This window comes from Oncorhynchus clarkii, unplaced genomic scaffold (assembly GCF_045791955.1).
Source record: "Oncorhynchus clarkii lewisi isolate Uvic-CL-2024 unplaced genomic scaffold, UVic_Ocla_1.0 unplaced_contig_5338_pilon_pilon, whole genome shotgun sequence".
Classification (NCBI taxonomy): Eukaryota; Metazoa; Chordata; class Actinopteri; order Salmoniformes; family Salmonidae; genus Oncorhynchus; species Oncorhynchus clarkii.
Genome location: NW_027260996.1, coordinates 119161 through 140197, shown reverse-complemented (window position 1 = coordinate 140197; position 21037 = coordinate 119161). Strand labels below are relative to the sequence as shown.

Here is a 21037-nt window from a genome sequence, read left to right as displayed (position 1 = left end):
TATCCAGTCATTCCGCATTATGTTGTGATTAAGGACAGTCGTTAGCTGTGGTATATTGGCCATATACCACACCTCCTCTTCCCTTATTGCTCAAATATACCGGTATTTGGTGTTCGGACCGGTTTGGGTTTTTACTTTACCTTCTATAACGGTATTTGAATGTTTGGTTTGTTAAATCTGATATGCCATGTGTAATGTCCATTTTTATAGTTTACTCCACTACTTTCCACTCTCTTTCTGTGCTGCTTTCCACACATACCTAGCCCCGTTAGCTAATAAATGTACTGAGTCAGAGAAAATTGAACTAGCTATACAGCCTGATAATACCAGTGATGGTGTAGACCTAAATCAGAATGTTTGTGCAACATTTATCTTCTAAATCAGAGGGATACGTGAAGCCTGAGTATGTTCGCTACATGCAATAGCTAAGAGAACATTACGTGTAGCCAAAGATTATAGGGACCCCTAAGAAACACTTACCAACACTTTGGTTGCTACCCTGTCTCTATGGCATTTTTGTTCATTTTCATGTCAACCAGCACTGTATTCAAAGTGTCCGCTATTATATTCTAACTATGGAATTAGAATAATACATTTCCATGATTCCAACAGTTCACCGAAGTGAACATTTGGTTTAGGTCCACTCAGTCCCTTACGGGGGGCAAGGTAAATGCCAAGAAATACACAGCCATTCTGAGTGAGTGATCACCGTCAACCTATGGTGAAGAATTTCTATCCTGATGGGAGTGGTCTCTTCCAAGATGACTATGTCCCCATCCACATGGCACGAGTGGTCACTAAATGGTTTGTTGAATGAAAACGATGTAAACCATATGCTATGGCCATCTGTCACCAGATCTTAACCCAGTTCTCTACACCACCATCAACAAATCACCAAATTATGGAATTTATTGTGTTAGAATGGTGTTGCATCCCTCCAGTAGAGTTCCAGACACTTGTAGAATCTGCCAAGGCGCATTGAAGCTGTTCTGACGGCTCGTGGTGGTCCAACGCCCTATTAAGACACTTTATGTTGGCATTTACTTTATTTTGACAGTTTTATTTGACAGTTACAGTTACAGTACATTACATAATTACTTTTTTTTTTACATTAACAAAAATAAACATTCTTTCTTATTACCCATGACATTTCTCAGGGTATCTGCAAGATTAGGGGAAAGATATCATGAAGGGGTCCCATATTTCCCCCACCTTTGTTCTGAAGTATGGAATTTGTTTTCTCCAGTGGCAGCCTTTCAAATATCTCACAATACCACTGATTTTTATAGTAGGTTGCTGGTCTTTTATCCAACTCAGATTGAGTTGTGTAAGTAAGTAATGGTCTGTTTTCTGTGACACCTGATGCAAGTAGCAATGGGTCCATTCTTCTAGGACATCTTAACATGCCCTTTAGCTCAGTTTAGTTTTTCTCCCAGAAAATTGTTAATGTGGTGGGTAGGTCCAAAACAAGTGCCATTGGGTACGTTTCATTGTTGTACTTATTTTTGTACTTACACATGTTATTCTTTTATTGGCCTTTGTATCAAATTGATGGTAAGTCTAATGGTGTTGAATAGTTAACATTTCTTTGCTTTTCCACCCTGTAAAAGAGCATGACTGCAAGATGTTTAAGAGAAGATGACGGAATTTTCCCCCTCCTCAATTTAAAAGGAAACAAAAACGGTGAAATCATAGACATTTCTCACTCCACAGGGACCCCCTCCTGTAAGAATACCAATAAGAAGAAATAATTCAAGCAAATCAAAATTGAGGAGGCCCAGCATCTGTAATCCTGTTTCTGCTTTCCACCTCTCAGCTTCGCGTTGCTCACAGAAAGTCCATCCCAGCTCTACCCTCTATCAGCTTGGGCAGATAGGGCAGCCAGTGCCTTCGGTACCATAGGCCGGGGAACCCCGTTCCTCTTCGGACCGTCCGCGGCTATCCGCCTGGCCCAGATCGAAGCCCAGCTAGCCCTGCACCAACTGAGCATCATCGCCGCTGCCAGTAACCACGGCAACCAGCAACGGGCCCTGCTCAACCTTCTCCAGCAAGCAGCTGCCAACAACATCGCTCAGCCGCTTGCCCCCGTCATGTACCAGCCTCAGCAACAGGGGGCACCCTTCAACAGGCCCAGGAACATGCCATACCATCAACAACAACCGGGTCACTCTACGGGCAGCAACAACATGGCCCAGATGAACAGCTACCAGGCGGGTCAGTTCCCGCCGCAAACACGGCTACCCGAGGAGCTGGAGTCAGCGATCTCTGTCCGTGTTCAGGGTGGGAGGGACGAGGACCACCGACTACTCAACCAGAATACCCAGATCTCCCGGCAGCACTGTGTAGATCCCCGCCTGCTCGGGGACGGTCGGAGTGGGAGTTCAGAGACTGCCTATTCTAACAGCAACAACCTTGTTTCGCTCTCCTGCGATGACCAGCAGAATCAGATGCAAGATGTGGACTGGTCCAACTACCAGACTCCCAGTAAACTCTTTGGTCTCAATCAGCAGCAGCACCTCCAGCAATCCTCCCACTCTCATGCTAACCCCAATAGCGGGCATTCAGGAGGGGGCATGCAAAGCTGGAATGCTCCTGTTCCTCCACCGGCTCGTCCACAGGGTGGAAACATGCAGGGTCTGTACGTACCCGAGAGCGCAGGCAGTATCCTGGCCGGCTTCGGTTTGTCAAACGATGACCTGGAGGTTCTCAGCCACTACCCTGATGACCAACTAACTCCAGACACTCTGCCCTTCATCCTACGTGACATACAGATACACAAAACAAACAGAAACACAGGCCCTCCTGCGTTCTCTCAAACTCTCCCTGCTATTCCTAACCTGCCGCCACCGCTGCGTCTTTCTCCCCCACAGCGGCATCCTGCACATTCATGTACGACCAACATCCCAACTTTTCTGAGTGTGACGCAAACGGCGGGCAAAGTTATCGACTACGGCCATGCGAGTAGGGCGGCGGAAGAGGGTAGGGACTCTTACAAATGCGAGCTACCGTCCAAGGAGAGAGCGACTAAACCAGAGTCCACCGGTTCGTCTTTGAAACGTAAAGCTGAATCCCCAAGGCGGCACGACGACTCTTCCGACTCAAAGAAAGACAAAGACTACAGGAGGCGTGCTCCAATCCCCGACACTCACAAGCACAAAAGAACGCCCGTCAGAGAGCCGCTATCGAGATCTTGGTCAGAGCGCGAAGGGTCCAGATCAAGGCCACAGTTTGAAGCCAGGAGTGAGTCGTCAAAATCAACCAGACCCTCCGGTGCCAAACGCAGCTCTAGCGCAACCATGAGGCTCCCAACACCCACCATGATAGGTGATTTCTCGGCGGACCCTCCGAAGGTGTACCCCCACACCTGCTCCCTGTGCGACATGCAATGTGAACGGGCTAAGGTGAGTACCGTACCTGTACCGCACACGTTGTTCGCCAAGCAGAGATTTTGTTTTTGTTAAACGGATACTTCAGGATTTTGGAGTCTGATGAACTCGTGGATACCATTTGTTGTCTCTGCGTCCAGTTAGGACGTTGCTAATTAGCGTCAGCGCAATAACTGGAAGTCTTTGGCAACTGCTAGCATGCTAGTAGATACCATAGACTTCCAGTTGTTGTGCTGATGCTAGTTGGCTTTGGCTTGCAAATCTACTTCTAACTTCCATCATTCTGGATACAGAGAAATGGTATCAATGAGTCCCTCTGGTTCTGGGGAAGTAGATAAAGGGCTTCATTGCCAAAATCACGAAGTATCCCTTTAAGCTTTTATAAAGGCCCAATGCAGTTAAAGGAAAAATCCACTCAAACTATATTTTGGAATTTGTTTCCATTAGTCCACTGTTGATACAGTACCACAGCGTTTTGAATGTCAGCAGTCAAGTTTTCAAGATATTGGACTTTCAAGAAGCAAAGTGTCACTTGCCACATTGTCATGATGATGCAAAACCTTTTGGGACTATCAACAATGGACTAATGAAGAAAGGAGAAAAAGAGTTGTGGGTTGGATTTTTCCTTTAAACACCATAACCACTTTTACATACACACCAGGCATAAAACACAGTGAAATACATCACATATTTGATTCTACTTACAAAAGTAAACATATTTTAAGCAATGGTTTAACAGTTCAGATTCACATAAACAGTTTGTACGTTTGGTGAGCTTACGCCGATTGAAGCACCAGGTTTTCTGTACAATCTTTCATTTTATTTGGACATATAAATACCTTAATTGGCATTCCAGCAGTGATCTGTTGTTGTGCTAGCACCAGCTGAGCGAGCCTCTGTCTTTAGCGAGAGTGAAGTGAATTCAGAACAACAATGTATGCATCTTTAAAAATAGTTTTCACATACAAACTTTATATGTCCGAAATCAGAATCAAATATGCTTCCCAAAAATAACATGGTCGCTGTGGGAGAATGTATATTTTGATTGGCAATTTTCTGCATTTGTCAGTGCATCAGGTAGCCTGATTCCAGATGTGCCCATGTAAACAGCACTATTAAGGAAATCGTTCTTCTTGCAAAGCATGGAAACGTTTTTATTAAACTACTTTATTGATCTGACTATCCACAATAATCGCATTATTGTGTGCATCTAACCGTACACGGTGTCTTCTCCTTTCAAACCGTTCTTTTGTAAATCCATATATGGTTGGTGTTACTGTTGAGTTGCTCAACAATTAAAAACAACTAAACACTAAAGGATAAAAAAAACACAAAAACATTTGCTCCTGAAAAAGTAGCCTGACCCTTACTCTGCTAATGACGAAGATGAAGAAGATGAAGATTACAGAAGACATGGATATAACTGCAAAAGCTGAATCGTATTTGTGGTGAAGAGGACTAACTTTACCCAGTATTCACTCTTCTGCAGTGTACAAAAAAACATTATCAATGCTGTTTTAATACAAGAAACACCATTATTGCAATTTACATTTTGTTTACAGGTTGTTGCCAAATTGTCTCTAACTTCAAATTTTGATACTTTCTTTAGTACTTTGCCATTTGATTTGATGCCTCAAACTTGAACAAGTAGTTTCAATACATTTATTTTTGATAAGTTATTGAGGAATGCATTCAAGATATGGAAGACCTATGCATATCAACAATACCCCTAAATATACATAATACATTTCCACCACTCCTTAATGCATACACAAGCATAGGCACTATGGTGGTGTAAATGTGATCCTACCAATCACATCTCTCTGCTGGACTGTTAGATATCTAACCATTATTTTATTTTCTTTTGTTTTTTCCTCACAGGACTGGATCGATCACGTAAACACAGTCAACCACACAGCTAGCTGCAGAGATCTGCGCAACAAGTGGGTGTTTAAATTTTTTTTGATAACACTATGCTGGCAGTTAAAATCCTTATGTCTATTGAAGCACCCATCAGTCTAAGTAAAAAATTCAATAAATCCCATCAAAATCCATGATATCAGATATCATTTTTTCCTTGTTGTATGGGCTGTCTCAATCCATCACATCCGCCTAATAACCCATGGATGATGTACTCATGTCTCTTCTTTCCCCCCCAAAGGTATCCAGACTGGAATCCAAATGTCCCAAGGTGAGAGATGTTCCTAAAATGTAGGATTACCTATTTTTCACCCTGATTATCCAATCGTACCTTTTTTTTTTAGATTACAACTGTGCAACTGACAAACCACCTATCATTTTCCTCTGGTGGTGTTGTATGTCACTGGGTCTTTGAATCACATATAATGTCATATTGTTCTTCTGACTCCTCTCTCTCCGCTCTTTGGCCCAAACCAGGAGGGACCCGTCTCAAGGTCAGGATGTCTGTGCCACCTGGCAGTCCCTAGAACGCTCTCCCTCCCGCTCAGTCTCCCGTTCCTTGTCCTGGTCCCCCTCCCCCACCCCCCCTCTGGACCGAAGCAGAAGGATCTCTCCGCCCACCTCCCATGGACACGCCCACCACACCTCTGGTCGGCACAGCCCCTCCCAGTCCCATCGGGGTTCTGCCTCCAGCGCTCACAGGCCGGAGAAGAGAACAAGCGAATCCTCAGGTAAGCCACTTTGTCTAGATGCTAATCTGGGCTAGTGGTTGACACGGTTTCCCAGACCCAGATGAAGCGTATTCCTGGAGTAATAGTCTGTTGGCACTGTAATATATCTGCCCTGTGCTACATCGTCATAACCCAGACGTCATTTGTTACCCCTATCTACTGTAATATATCAAATCAAACTTTATTTGTCATGTGCGCAGACCTTACCGTAAAATGCTTACTTACAAGCCCTTCTTATTCTTATGTGTCAGATAAAAAATTAAAAAAACTTTACGGAAAAAGCACACCATGCAATAATCTGAGTACGGCGCTCAGACACAAAAACAAGCCATACAGGTACCCGCCATGCTGTGGGGTCAACAGAAGTCAGAAATAGCATGATAAATATTCACTTACCTTTGATCTTCATCAGAATGCACTCCCAGGAATCCCAGTTCCACAATAAATGTTTGTTTTGTTCGATGTCCATGATTTATGTCCAAATACCTTCCTTTTTGTCGTAATATATCTGTCATTGTAACCCAGACATGTGTCACCCCTACATCCAGGGATATCTACTGTAATATATTTACGTCATTATAGCCCAGACATCTGTCGCCCCTACATCCAGGGTTATCTACTGTAATATATTTACGTCATTATAGCCCAGACATCTGTCACCCCTACATCCAGGGTTATCTACTGTAATATATTTACGTCATTATAGCCCAGACATCTGTCACCCCTACATCCAGGGATATCTACTGGGAGCTCCTCTCGAGAAGGCCTGAAGCGTTCCAGAAATGACCCCGCCAAGTGTGCGACTGGCCACGGCAACAGAGCAGGGGTTTCTGGGAAACACGAGTCCGGGAAACGTGAGTCCTATTTGTCGTCCACCAGCAAGTTTCCGGCGTCCATGTCTGAGAAGCCACATCGCCCATCTTCCTCTAAGCCAGGCGCCAAGCCAGCGGCCGGGAAGGAGACCGCCTTAGGACAGGACTCAGAGGTGTGCCCTTCGCAGAGCTTTTGGTTCAATCTTTTGTTTGCTATGCACAGTGTCATTAGGGCTCTTAAGATTAACCTCATTATCAGTAATAATTACTTTCAGTAGTAATATCATTAGGGAAATTTCGCAAATTGAATTAGAACTAACTTATAAGCTGCTTCTTCACACTCCCATCCAACCCAAGCAGTGCTTGTAAACCTTCCTTCCTTGATTTTAGCTCCAGTCCTCCAACGCGCCACAGAAGAAGCCGAATCCAACGCAGCAGAAGAAGAATCCTCCAGGTTCCTACTTGCTCTATCTGTCAGGCCTCCCTGTAGATGCCAAGTACCAGGAAGTGGTGTCACTGGTGCAGTCCTTTGGCAAGGTCACCAATGTCCTCATCATCAGGAACGAGGAGGGGGATGAGAACCAGGGGCAGCCGCAATACAGTAAAGTGAGTATAAATAACTGTGTGGGAGTGTCAAGTTAGGCATCATACCCTTTAATGCTAAGTGGTGTCTTTTTGATAAGTATGAAGACATCTTGTTTACCCCCTGGAGTCGATTTCCCCGGCCCTGCATAATTAAAAAAATCCCCATCAAAATCCCTCAGTTTAAGCATTGTTGTGGACTTAACATCCAATTTGTTTGTTTTCCTGTTTATAAGTGTGATTTTTCAGAGAGAAAACGGAAACCTGGGAAAACTAAACAGAGAAAATGGAATTTGGGGGGAAAACTGAAACTGATTTTATAGGGCTCAATAAATAGGCTGAAGCATGGGGTTGCCCCTCTGCATTTATTATATTAACTGGTTAGCTTCCAAAAAGTAAATGTGGACTGTTGTAACATCTTCAAAGTGTGCCATATTAGTAAAGTCTTCCTGAAATCGTCCATATTGTTTTGTTGTGGCGGGAATGATTTTGCCGTGGCACAGCACTACATATAAATGACTGCAGCGGAAACGCTGATACTTTTGTATATATAGTGTGTGTGAACACGCCGTCAAATGAGTAGATTCGGCTATTGCTGCCACCTGTTGCTGACAGGTGTATAAAATCGAGCACACAGCCATGCAATCTCCATAGTCAAACTTTGTGAGTAGAATATCCTTACTGAAGAGCTCAGTGACTACCAACATGGCACCATTATAGGATGCCACCGTTCCATCAATCTAATTGGTGAAATTTCTACCCTGCTAGAGCTACCCCGGTCAACTGTAAGTGCTGTTATTGTGAAGTGGAAACGTCTAGGAGCAACAACGGCTCAGCCGCGACATGGTAGGCCACACAAGCTCACAGAACGGCACCGCCAAGTGCTGAAGCACGTAGCGCGTAAAAATCTCTCCTCGGTTGCAACGCACTACTGATTTTCAAACTGCCTCTAGAAGAGCAACATCAGTACAAGTACTCTTCGTCTGGAGCTTCATGAAATGGGTTTCCATGGCCGACAGCCGCACACAAGCCTAAGAACACCATGCGCAATGCCAAGCTTCGTCTGAGGTGGTGTATAGCTTGCCACCATTGGACTCTGGAGCAGTGGAAATGCGTTCTCTGCAGTGATTAATCACTTTTTACCATCTGGCAGTCTGACGGATAAGTCTTGGTTTGGCGGATGCCAGGAGAACGCTACCTGCCCCAATGCATAGTGCGAACTGTAAAATTTGGTTGCAGAGGTATGTTCTGGGGCTGTTTTTCATGGTTCGGGCTAGGCCCGTTCTAGTGAAGGGACATCTTAACGCTATAGCATACAATGACATTCTAGACTATTCTGTGTTTCCAACTTTGTGGTAACAGTTTGGGGAAGGACCTTTACTGTTTCAGCATTACAATGCCCCCATGCACAAAGCGAGGTCCTTACAGAAATGGTTTGTCAAGATCTGTGTGGATGAACTTGACTGGCCTGCACATAGACCTGACCTTAACCCTATCGAACACCTTTGGTATGAATTGGAACACCCCCTGTTGAGCCAGGCCTAATCGCCCAACATCAGTTTCTGACCTCACTAATGCTCTTGCGCCAGGGACCTCACGATATGTATTGCATTCAATATTGTTATTTTGTTGCGATTCAATGTTCCAAACATAATGCTCACGGTATGTCTGCTGCAAAGGTACAAGAGAGAGCCATGATAAAACAAGTTTTGATTTGTCATGGAATTAAAAGTGCAAAAAAATGGCTTCCTATTCAGAAAGAAGAAACAAGCTATGAAGCAAGAGTAATGGTGCAGGTACACCCACTGGCACAAAAATGATATTCAGATATGTAACTGTACCCACCCCCACCCCCCATCACTAGTTTTGTATCCATCTGTCTAACATCTGCCCCTCTTGGTGTCTCTGTTCCTCCAGGCCACTGTTTGCATGCAGAAAGAGCAGGATGCGAAAGCACTGGCTGAGTGCCTCACTCTCACCATACGGGAACACCCCATCTCTGTCTCCGACCAGGTTTGTCCCTTCCTGCTTACCGTACCAAAGCCACCTCAGCTCCCAGCTGGGTGTTCATCCACTGGATTGAATATCAGAGAATTGGCTCATGACAGAAAGAGGAGAAAATTAAATATAAAGAAAGGTGATGATTGATCAAATTAAATCTGTGTTTTTCTTTGTTTTACAGAATGGTGAGGAGGAGCTTACTTCCTCCATACCTGTCATTATAAAGGGGTAAGTATTATACATTACCTGTGTATACTAGGGTTATCTTTGACCCCTGAACTTTGCCACTTGTGTGTTATTACGGAGGCAGTTGTTCACACATTTCACTACTCTCCATAGAGAAGTGATCGGTGCTCCCAAGACACCTGCAGCCCCCAACGAGGCCGTCAAAGTCCCAGGTAAAAAAACATACACTTAATGTTCTTTTGGAATGCATCCCAAATGGCACCCTATTCCCTATATAGTGCATTGTGTTCTGCTCAAAAGTATTGCACTAAATAGCAAATAGGGTGCCAGCCTTAGATGTCTTGATTAATATACAACTAATGATGTTTGATAGACCTGATCAATAAGAGTTGTGAAATGTAACATTACACTTTCCCCCCCCCCCCACAGAAGCCAGCGTTGGTCAGAAGAATTCAAATGAGGTGCTTTATTTTTGTTTATCTGTCTCTTATTTGCCAGTATGTTTATTACAATTTTATTAAGTATTTCAATCTTATATATCACATCTACAGAAATACAAGTAAGTGACGGCTGTCCTGTGCCGAATGCAGCAGGTGTAGACTTTACTGTGAAAGCTCTTATCCAGCAATGGAGTTAAGAAAAGATTTACTACAAAAACGAAAGTTAAAAAATACCAGAAAATTACGTAACAGATCATAAACATCGAGTGGCAGCAGTGTAAAAATGAGAGGGGTGGGTTCAATGTAAATAGTCTGTGTGGCCATTTGATTAATTGTTCAACAGTCTTGTGGCTTGAAGCTGTTAGGAGCCTTTTATTCCTTGACTTGGCGCTTCAGTACCACTTGCTGTGCGGTAGCAGAGAGAACAGTATTACTTCAGTACCACTTGCTGTGGGGTAGCAGAGAGAACAGTATTACTTCAGTACCACTTGCTGTGGGGTAGCAGAGAGAACAGTATTACTTCAGTACCACTTGCTGTGCGGTAGCAGAGAGAACAGTATTACTTCAGTACCACTTGCTGTGCGGTAGCAGAGAGAACAGTATTACTTCAGTACCACTTGCTGTGCGGTAGCAGAGAGAACAGTATTACTTCAGTACCACTTGCTGTGCGGTAGCAGAGAGAACAGTATTACTTCAGTACCACTTGCTGTGCGGTAGAGAGATGTTTTTGGGGGGTGGTGGGGGGCTTCCTCTGACACCACCTAGTATATACGTCCTGGGTGTTGGGAATTTTCGTTTTCCAGCATATAGTGTTTCAGTTAATCTTTAACACTTTTAAAACAATAAAAAACAGCCAGTCAGCCAGCCAGCGGTGTCTGAGCTGTAAGATTAAATGGGTTTCCCAACAGATACACAGGGAGCAGGTGAAGCCACAGAGGAAGAGGAAGAGGGGCTGTAGAGCGGGACAGCTCGAGAGACTCAAAAGACTACAGAGGGAAAACAAGGTGCAGAACTGAGCTGATATCTCATAGGCCCAGGCAGGGGATGCTACATTATGGAACGTTTAGATAGAAATCTATCATGTAGATTAGACTTGATTTGGCTCCGTCAGGACAGGTAGAATAGGAAATTGTGTGACTGTCAGCTCTATTCATGATATCTCTGTATACAACGTTCTGACCGGTTTTTTTTGTTACCTCACTAAATACTCCACGTCTTGATTATGACGGTCTTTGTCTCCTGTGGTTTGACCTTTTTAGAGGGGCATGGTCAAGATTACTGGACTTCCTGAAAGCGGCTGCTCCGAGATTGATATCGCAAAGCTGGCCCAGCCCTTCGGAACACCTGTCAAGATCCTCCTCATCACCAAGCCCAGTGAGGTAGGCACGCTATCTGCAATAAATCACTCACTTTCACATTGTGGCTTAGGTCAGTGTTTCCCAACCCTGGTTCTCCAGTACCCCAACAGTACACCCTGTACAAGCACACCTGATTCAACTTGTCAACTAATCATCAGGCCGTCAATGAGTTGAACCAGGTGTGTTTGTCCAGGGCTACAACACATGTGTGCTGTTGGGTGTACTGGAGGACCAGGGTTGGGAATTTGATTCCAACGTAGGACCTGCTGAATATATTGGCAGGGTCAATGTTCTGTCAGATGCTTTGGGTAAAATAGTCAGTATAATGGCAATATCATATGATTTTCACATCGATTTTTAAACAATATAACTTGTGTGCCCAATATGACTGACTCTGTTTGTGGTCCTCGCCAGGCTTTGGTCACCATGCAGGATGTGGAGACAGCCCAGAAGATGGTGAAAGTTTACACCGACATGCCTGTCTGCATCAACGACTCTGTTCTGAACATGAGCCTGCTTCCAAACCTCCTGGTGGACTTCAACAGACCGGTAAGATGCTGTGTCTTGACTTACTGATCCCTATTAGGGCCTCAACCGTGCATCTCCAGCATCCTCTGTTCTGGGCAGTTTTCTTCACTTAATTCCAGCTGGTTGCTGCAAAGTATGATAAATGTCCACTATGAAAAGAGTGTTTATGCACATTCAACTTATTCTTCTCTGATCAGTGACGACATGAAGAACTTTTCATTCCATTTTATTACCACAGGTGGCACTTTTCCATTCATTGATGGGACCCAGGAATCCTGTTAGTGTGAGTATTTTACCGTTGCTTCAGCTGACCTAAAAGGCTCTTAATAATAGCATTGTTGCCAGCTCAAGGAAAAGGTAGAAAAACACAGACAATCCCAACTGATTTAAGACCTGTATGTTAAAACATGATTTAACCTAATGAAATGAATCACACCCAAGAGCATATATTATTGCAGAGTCCCTTTACCATTTCTAACAACTATTTATGAAGTTGAGCTTCTAATAATTGATACAAGTAAAGGTTTTTGTAATTGACGAATACATTTCCATGTTTCCAATACGACCTGCAGAAGGCGGAGGTGGGAGGTGATGATGACTGGAACCGTCTCCTGGTTGTCAGTAACATCCCGGCCACGCCCTCCGGCCCAACAGAGATCCAGAACCTGGTCCAGCGCTTCGGCACAGTCCAACAGACTCTGGCACTCAAGGACAAGGTGAGGGACCTGTGGGTGGGGAGGGGTGTGTGTTGGGGGACGGGACGGGTCTTTGTGTGCATAAGTGTCTGTCAAAGGGAGGGACATCTTAGTGAGGAACGTTTAACTGTTTGTGTGTTCAAGTGTCTTGCATCTACCCTGCCTACAGTAATTCCACGCCATCCATCCAATCCTGTTTTCTTTACCCCATGCAGATCATCTTTGAGATGGGAACAGCAGACATGGCCAAGAGTGTCTTCAACCGCTTCCAGAAGTTTCCCTGCATAGTTCAGAACAACAAGCTTGCCTTCTCCTGGAAACCTGATCCTAAGACTGATCTACCTAAAGTCGACATCTCCTCTGCTGGCTCAACAGCTTCGACTGATGGCAATGACTCCCAGACTGCAGAGACCACTATGCCCCCTGGTGGCCAGGAGGACTCACTGTCTCAGTCAGGATTAAAGGTGGAGTCAGGAACCGGGGTTGATACTAAGGTTGAAGGACAGGAGGTTCAGCCAGGGAATGAAGGGATGAACGTTGAAAAAGGGGTTCAAGCCACAAAGTCTCCAGCTTTAGAAGGAAAGGATCAAGAGAAGGAGCCTGATGCATCTTCCTTACAGCCAGCAGGAGTGAACCAGAGAGAACCTGGAGGTCAGGGTGGAGAGGTCGTCACAGAGAAAGTTGTAGACGTTTCAACAACGCAGTCCGAAGAACCAGTCTCCTCAGATGCTACCTCCGCTCCTCAAGCTGCTAAACCAGAGACAGAGAAAATGTCTGTTTCCAGTTCCACCCCAGCCCCAAAAGTGATGGCAGCCATCATAGAGGCCTTACGACAGGAGAGCAGGAACAGATCCTCTACCAGGATTACCACCGACCAGGCTGCAGCTGAGAATCCTCCAGGTAAACAACCAAAAGATAAGGAGACTCCAGATGTTCAGGCTGCCCCCGCTCTACCCAGAGTGACCCCAGAGATCCTGAAGGTGCTGCTGGAGGAGTGCAGGGTCCGGTCCACCAGTAGGGCCGGCGCTGAGCAGGCCAGGAAGGAGCAGGCTCAGGCGCCCCCTGCAGGCCAAAAGCCATCCACTGGAAACCGAAGAGACCACAGTGGAGACAGGGAGCCTGGAAGAGAGCAGGCCACCAAGAGGAAGACCCGCGAGGAGGAAAGGGAGGAGAGGGAGAGAGCGAGGAGGGAGAGGGAGAGGAGGCTGAAGACCCAAGAGGAGGAGAAGGAGAAAGGAAGGAGGGAGAGAGAGAAGAGGCGGTCCTACAGGGAACGGTCATCAGGATCACCGGGGTCCCGGTCCTCTATGAGGTATGAGGGGAGCCGACACAGTGGGAAGAGCGGCGCCAGGTCTGAGTCCAGGAGAGGAAACGGAGAGGAGAAACAGCAGGTAGGAGAGAGGCCAGTGTGTTGGTATTCACTCTATATACAGAGAGGACAAAACATTAACAATGCTTTCCATGATAGGCTTTCACCTGGACAGTCTATGATCCCTTATTGAGGCCACTTGTTAAATCCACTTCAATCAGTGTAGATGAAGGGGAGGAGACGGTTTAAATAATGATTTTCAAGCCTTGAGACAATTGAGCCATGGATTGTGTGTTTGTGCCATTGGGCAAGACCAAATATTTGTGCCTTTTAAACAGGGTGTGGTAGTAGGTGCCAGGCACACCGGTTTGAGTCAAACCCAGCAGCTTTGCAGTTCTTTCCATGCTCAACAGTTTCCTGTTGTGTATCAAGAATGGTCCACCACTCAAATGACATCCAGCCAACTTGACACAACTGTGGGAAGCATTGGAGTCAACATAGGCCAGCATCCCTGTGCAACGCTTTCAACACCTTGTAGAGTGGGGGGGCAACTCAATATTAGGAAAGTGATCCTAATGTTTGGTGTACTCTGTGCATGTATGTATGGGTGGAGAGAGAATCTCCAGTGAACCAGAGTGTCATATACCCATCATGAATACAGAATGCCAATATCAACTTTCCAATCATTTTGGGGAATGACTTGCCATTTTGAAGACAACGGTGGTTTTAAAGTTCCCTGTCCTGTGTTCTTTCAGGAAGAGGAGGAGTTAGGTGAGAAGCACGTCCCCTTCGACATGGAAGACTTTGTGACTGTGGACGAGGTGGGGGAAGCAGCTGCGGTGCCCCGTCCTCTCCCCGAGACAACCACAGAGGTGACTGAGGTTACAGAGGTGACCGTCAACGACCCTGTGACCACAGCCTCTGAGGCAGAGCAGCAGGCACCAGCTGACACTACATCGATGGAGTTGGAGGGTGAGCCTGGGACAGCCAAGGTACGGGAGGAAGCGCTGGACAAACGAGAACAGAAGGAGGGGTTGTCCCCAGCAACCACAGAGGGGCCGGTGAAGACTGCAGAGGGACCTGGGGACGTGACAGAGGAGACATTTCCAGACTGTCAGGATGACATCAAAGAGGTCAGTGTGTCCAGTCACATTCCTATTTGAGTAATCCTTTTCCTAAAAGAAAGGCTTCAACTCTATAGCATTCAACAACGAGCAGGTCGGTGATAAGACTACTTCAACCGAGCAAGGAAAAAATGAAGAGTTTTTAAAGTGTGAACACGACCCCAATCTTATCTAACATTCCTCTCCTTCAGCCTGTGGTCACTGTGCCGAAGACAACCTGCGACGAGGTCACTGAGGAGTCCACAACCACAGACGCACCTGCCGCCGCTGGAGAAGAGGAACGGGATGGACGAGTGGAGGGCCTCAACATGGGGACGTTTCTGACGGTGGACGAGGTGGGACAGGTGGAGGAGGACGGGGAGAAGAGGTCTGCTGAGAACGGTAAGAAACATACTGTATATCACTGCTTGTCTCGTGAAAGCCCGTCATTGTAAATAAAATCTGGTCTGCTTTGCTTACCTGTATAAATAAATGTGTGTTTTTTTTATGAAGATATGGTAGGAAACTGGCCAGTGGAGATAAGAAACACACTTTATGTTAAGTGAATCTGCAACATATTTGTCTGAGGAGACTGGATTGTGTTCAGTAGCGGAATGTTCTGAAATGGAAAATAAATTAGTGGTTTGGTCAAGTTTAGGTAGTCCCTATCTGATCTTTTTTTCTGAGGTATCTACCGTCTTGTTTGCCACAGGAGGAAAAAGACTACAGGTAGAATGTTGTTTTGAGATATGGTAGCCAGCCTACTGTATGCATAGTAGTGGTTGAGTTGGCCACCTGCCTTTTTGTTAAGTGGTCAATGAATGGTAACCTGGTTTACATAGATTAGTGGTTGTGGTCATTGTAGAGGATTGGTGGTGGAGAGGTCAGATAACCAACTGTATGTGGTTGAGGTGTAATGGTACAAGCATTAGTACTGAACCGTTCGGTATGGGGACCTCAGATCGGTCTGCACTGTGAACCCAAATGAATAGATAAATAAAACATCTGTGTACACAGTACCAGTCAAGTTTACACAGTTACTCATTCCAGGGTTTTTCTTTATTTGTATTAGTTTTTACATTGTAGAATATTAGTTAAGTCATCAAAACAATTAGATAACACATATAGAATCATGTAGTAGTAACCAAAAAAGTGTTAAACCAATCTACGTTTATTTGAGATTCTTCAAAGTATCCAACCTTGACAGCTTTGCACATTCTTGGCATTCTCTCAACCAGCTTCATAAGGTAGTCACCTGGAATGCATTTCAATTAACAAGTGTGCCTTAAGTTAATTTGTAGAATGTGTTTCCTTATTGCTTTTGAGCCAGTCAGTTGTGTTGTGACAAGGTAAGGGTTGTGTCGTAACATTGTATTGATTAATGTGACGACTGCTGTTTATAATTACGTGATTTAATGAGTCAGGTATTATTAACTTGTTAACCTGGGGGCACCATGGGAAAGTTTTGGCTGAGTTTCTATTTCCCCAAATAACTCAAATAATATCAGAATATCGATTTCACAACAGTCGCTAATTAATTTCCTCTACAGTCTCATTCTGAATGTTGCATAATCTGCACAAACCCGATTCCCACTAAAAAAAAGTCTGTACCACACCAATTGAGTTGATAATTTTAGGTTGTTAGTAAATAAATATTAATATAAGATACGGTCTAAGCTATTGATTAGAACTTAGTTCAATGAAACAGGTCCCTAGCGTGCCAACACAATATGACACGTGTTGCAGAAAATGAGGATTTCAAAAGAGAAAGAGTGCACGAGAGAAAAGCACACTTGGGTACATTTGTAAACTATGCTTAGTTTAACCCTAACCTTTCCCCGAACTGCCGCTGTTATGGGTCAGAATACAATGATGTAATTACGTGTCGAAGGTCTCTGAAGGGGTCGATTTCCGACTTCTCCTCTGATGGCGACACTTCTGTTGTAATCGGGTGTAACCCTCTGATTGTCCACACAATGTCGGTGTCCTTTCTCTTAATGGTCTGTTTCCTCGCCCTTGTTCTGAAAGAGGGGTCTTCTGAGGATGGCTAATCAGCCATATAGGGGGTTCCAGCATGAGAATGAAAGCAGTGTAGTCACACGATTCCTTGGAGAGAATAACCGTGTGGTCCTGCTTGAATTTCACTCAGTCACAGCTCCTCATCCGTAGCATAGGTTGTTAAAAGGTTCCTTTGTCGTCTTCAACCTCGTGTTGCGTTTTGGTGTTACAACTAATCGGACCTTGGCTGCAGCTCGTGGTCACTTAGTTAAAATGTTAATTCTTAACTCGCATGTTTAATACCCTCGGGTCAGAAATGGGCCTTTCCACCTTTAGGTCAAGTTCTCTGGGCGTAACTAGTTACGAGGCAAGGTCTGGATTTTACTCAGATCCAATTTAGACAACTAACTTCACATTTCATCTTTAAAAAATAAAAAACATTCCCTTTGATCTGGACATTTTTTCCACACAACACACAATATGCCAACATCAAGTACTTGTTGTGAAAACTCGTCAAGTTACAATGTTTTCGATTATAACGTCGTCATTTAACTTATAATAACAAAAACAACATTCATTTTCATATTCCGTCTGTTGTCATGACTACCATTTTTTGTCTAATGAAACATATTGTTCAAAAGTCAATTTATTGCACGTTAGGTAGGTTCTGCATAGGCCCATTCCATTCCTCCATACTGAGAGGACAAATACATTTGTCTGCTGCTTTAAGATTTACAATGGGCGTGAGGTGTCAAAAATCCCCCACCTCCATACCTCTCGATCTCTCCCTCACTGGTGGAGGCCTGAACAGGCCAGTCATGACAGGTGGTATACAGAAGAGAGCCCTATTTGGTAAAAGACCAAATCCATAATATGGCAAAACAGCTCAAATGAGCAATCCAGATAATGTCAAGAACTTTGAAAGTTTCTTCAAGTGCAGTCGCAAAAACCAAGCGCTATGATGAAACTGTCTCTCATAAGGACACAGGAAAGGAAGACCCAAAGTTACCTTTGCTGCAGAGGATAAGTTCAAAGCAAAGAAACCACTACTAATGGACACCAATAAGAAGAGACTTGCTTGGGCCAAGAAACACGAGCAATGGACATTACACCGGTGGAAATCTGTCCTTTGATTTGAGTCCAAATTTGTGATTTTTTGTTGGTGTTGTTCCAACCTCCGTGTCTTTGTGAGATGCTGAGTAGGTGAACTGATGATCTCTGCATGTGTGGTTCCCACCGTGAAGCATGGAGGAGTAGATGTGGAGTAGATGTGATGGTGTGGGTGTGCTTTGCTGGTGACAGTGATTTATTTAGAATTCAAGGTACACTTTTTATTTAAACTTTTATTTAACTATGCAAGTCAGTTAAGAACAAATGATTATTTACGATGATGGCCTACCCCGGACGACGCTGGGCCAATTGTGCACCGCCCTATGGGACTCCCAATTACGGCCAGATGTGACCCCAATTGATGTGACCCCAAATCACCCGACCCCAATTGAGATGGTTTGGGATGAGTTGGACCCTGGAGTGAAGGAAAAGCAGCCAACAAGTGCTCAGCATGTGTGAGAACTCCTTCAAGACTGTTGATAAAAGCATTCCAGGTGAAGATGGTTGAGAGAATGCCAAGTGTGTGCAAAGCTGTCATCAAGGCAAAGGGTGTCAACTTTGAAGAATGTAAAATATTTTGATTTGTTTAACACATTGTTGGTTACTACATGATTCCATATGTGTTATTTCATTGTTTTGATGTCTTCACTATTATTCTACAATGTAGAAAATAGTAAAATTTAAGGAAAACCCTTGAATGAGAAGGTGTCCAAACTGTTGATTGGTACTGTGTATATCCATTTAAATGCCTACGCAGCATCAGTAAATCTAATCTGGAAAAAAAAAAACATTCAGGCTGTTCGGTTAAAACAACTAGTCTATGTGAATGTTGTAATAAAAATGATTTAATTTTCACATTTCACTGTCCTTTTGTGAGGCGCAGCAGGGAACTAGTTCTGTACGATGGCGAGTGGTGGGATGGATAAACCCAAGAGGATTTGCCATCGATATTTAAATCTCCAGTTTGGGAAAATGTTGGTTTCCCAGTAGATAACGGTGTTGTCGCCACTGCTGAACCAGAATAGCCTATGCAGCTGCCAACACCTCAAACATGTTGACATGTTTACTTAGAAAACACCCCAGTATTCCTACCATCGGCTTCAAAAACACAACTTTGTCTCCCCTCTGCATTCAAGTAGCTTCAGCTGATTCTAAATGGGCCAAAGAAATTACCAGCGCGATAGGTATGTTTATAGCCGTGGATATGCGCTGCTTCTCGGTGGTTGAGAAGAATAAGGGGTTTCGCCCTCTCGCACCCATTTTCACCAAACAGTTAGTATCCGCTTCCATATAAGCAAGCTAAAGCTGAAGTAGTCCATGTATTGGCCAATGCACCCATGTGTTGTGCTTACTATAGATAGACAGAGTGCTACTTAGCAGTGACAGCACATCACATTACCCAGGAGTGGGAAATGAGAAGTACGGTGCTACAGATACGCCCCTCTTTATGAGAGTCAAATAAGTGCATATTTTTCTCTTTGTTCAAAACATAACATGAGCCATGTTTACACATTGATTTTTACCAGTATTACTTTTACAAGTGACTGAGTGTTGAGTAATCCTGTGTTTTCAATCACGAAAATCCGAAGTGTTATTCCTGATTGTGCATTATGACTCATTATACAACCAATACTGATTGGTTAAAACCGTGTTCCAGACAGTTTCTGTTCCAGAAGTTAACCCTGGCTAAATCTGACATTAAAATGCCATTTTCTTTTGGTTACACCTGACTGCGCAATCCAGTCTCATCAGTCAAGCAGTTTGTAAACTTGATCTGCACTATAAAAAGCATCTAGACATTATCTCACATTTCTTTTAGACTAACATTTAGTTTTCAACAGCAGAGATTTGTTTAAATGTTGCTGTCTCTGACATTTGCAACATTGTTTCAAACATTCAAATCTGATCTCCAGCTTTCCCATAGTAATGAACGTCAGGAAACAGGGACGATAGGAGCAGGCAGTGTTTCTCAGCCAGTCGAATTCATGAATCAGCTGGCATCACTTTTATGGATATAAACTTGGGGGGGGGGAAGAAAAGACCCCTTTTTCAGGAACATGTTTGAGTTAAAAAATAAAAATCCAAATAACTTCACAGATTTTCATTGTAAAGGGTTTATACACTGTTTCCCATGCTTGTTCATTGAACTATAAACAATTCATGGACCTGCACCTGTGGAATGGTCATAAAGATACTATCAGTTTACAGACGGATGGCAATTAAGGTCACAGTTATGACAATTTTAGGACACTGAAGAGGCCTTTCTACTGACTTTGAAAAATGCCAAAAGAAAGATGCCCAGGGTCCCTGCTCATCTGCGTGAACGTGCCTTAGTCATGCTGCAAGGAGACATGAGGACTGCAGACGTTGCCAGGGCAATGCATTGCAATGTACTGTGAGACACCTAAGACAGCGCTACAGGGAGACAGGATGGACAGTTAGGTCTGTGTCAAACACCGGCTTGAGGGCATTATAACCTTTATAAAACAGGTTACCAACATGTTCAAATAATGATTTACACATTTTAATTACCGTTATTTTGGTGAATTTATTCATACTAATTTTCATTCTTCCACGACATATATTCCCAACACAAATCTGGTGTTTCTACCCAAGCCGGCTGGTCGTTCATTCTATCAGTTCAGTTGCCAGAGATGCGATCCAGTCCTTCAGTCTATTTGTTCTATGGACAGAACCCAGTTGTTCGCTCTAAAATGTTCCATTGCCATACTGGCTGGCAACGTTCTTCGCCATAGGTGGCTAGCTAGCAAGCACGGAAAAACTTAGACACATCAAAAAGTGCAACCAGAAAAACAGCTGCAGTGAGTAGCTGCATTTGAATAAACTGATTTCTAGTGACATTGATTTGGATACATTG

General features: G+C 44.1%; 1 protein-coding gene across 5 annotated transcripts in view; it reads left to right on the top strand.

The window, feature by feature from the left end:
* Nucleotides 1–21037, top strand: part of LOC139403097 (zinc finger protein 638-like) — a 37742-nt gene that overhangs the window by 14421 nt on the left and 2284 nt on the right. For 2 of the 5 annotated variants that reach the window (XM_071146801.1, XM_071146804.1), the window contains exons 2-19: nucleotides 1817–3401; nucleotides 5268–5329; nucleotides 5548–5577; nucleotides 5784–6037; nucleotides 6772–7022; nucleotides 7240–7455; nucleotides 9349–9444; nucleotides 9614–9660; nucleotides 9772–9830; nucleotides 10048–10079; nucleotides 10967–11062; nucleotides 11318–11437; nucleotides 11831–11965; nucleotides 12183–12227; nucleotides 12517–12660; nucleotides 12855–14030; nucleotides 14704–15081; nucleotides 15264–15453. In XM_071146801.1, coding sequence (XP_071002902.1) covers nucleotides 1817–3401; nucleotides 5268–5329; nucleotides 5548–5577; nucleotides 5784–6037; nucleotides 6772–7022; nucleotides 7240–7455; nucleotides 9349–9444; nucleotides 9614–9660; nucleotides 9772–9830; nucleotides 10048–10079; nucleotides 10967–11062; nucleotides 11318–11437; nucleotides 11831–11965; nucleotides 12183–12227; nucleotides 12517–12660; nucleotides 12855–14030; nucleotides 14704–15081; nucleotides 15264–15453 — 4916 coding nt within the window. Of the gene's footprint in view, nucleotides 1–1610; nucleotides 3402–5267; nucleotides 5330–5547; nucleotides 5578–5783; nucleotides 6038–6771; nucleotides 7023–7239; nucleotides 7456–9348; nucleotides 9445–9613; nucleotides 9661–9771; nucleotides 9831–10047; nucleotides 10080–10966; nucleotides 11063–11317; nucleotides 11438–11830; nucleotides 11966–12182; nucleotides 12228–12516; nucleotides 12661–12854; nucleotides 14031–14703; nucleotides 15082–15263; nucleotides 15454–21037 lie in introns of all 5 variants that reach the window. The other 3 variants (XM_071146805.1, XM_071146803.1, XM_071146806.1) reach the window with 2 other exon arrangements.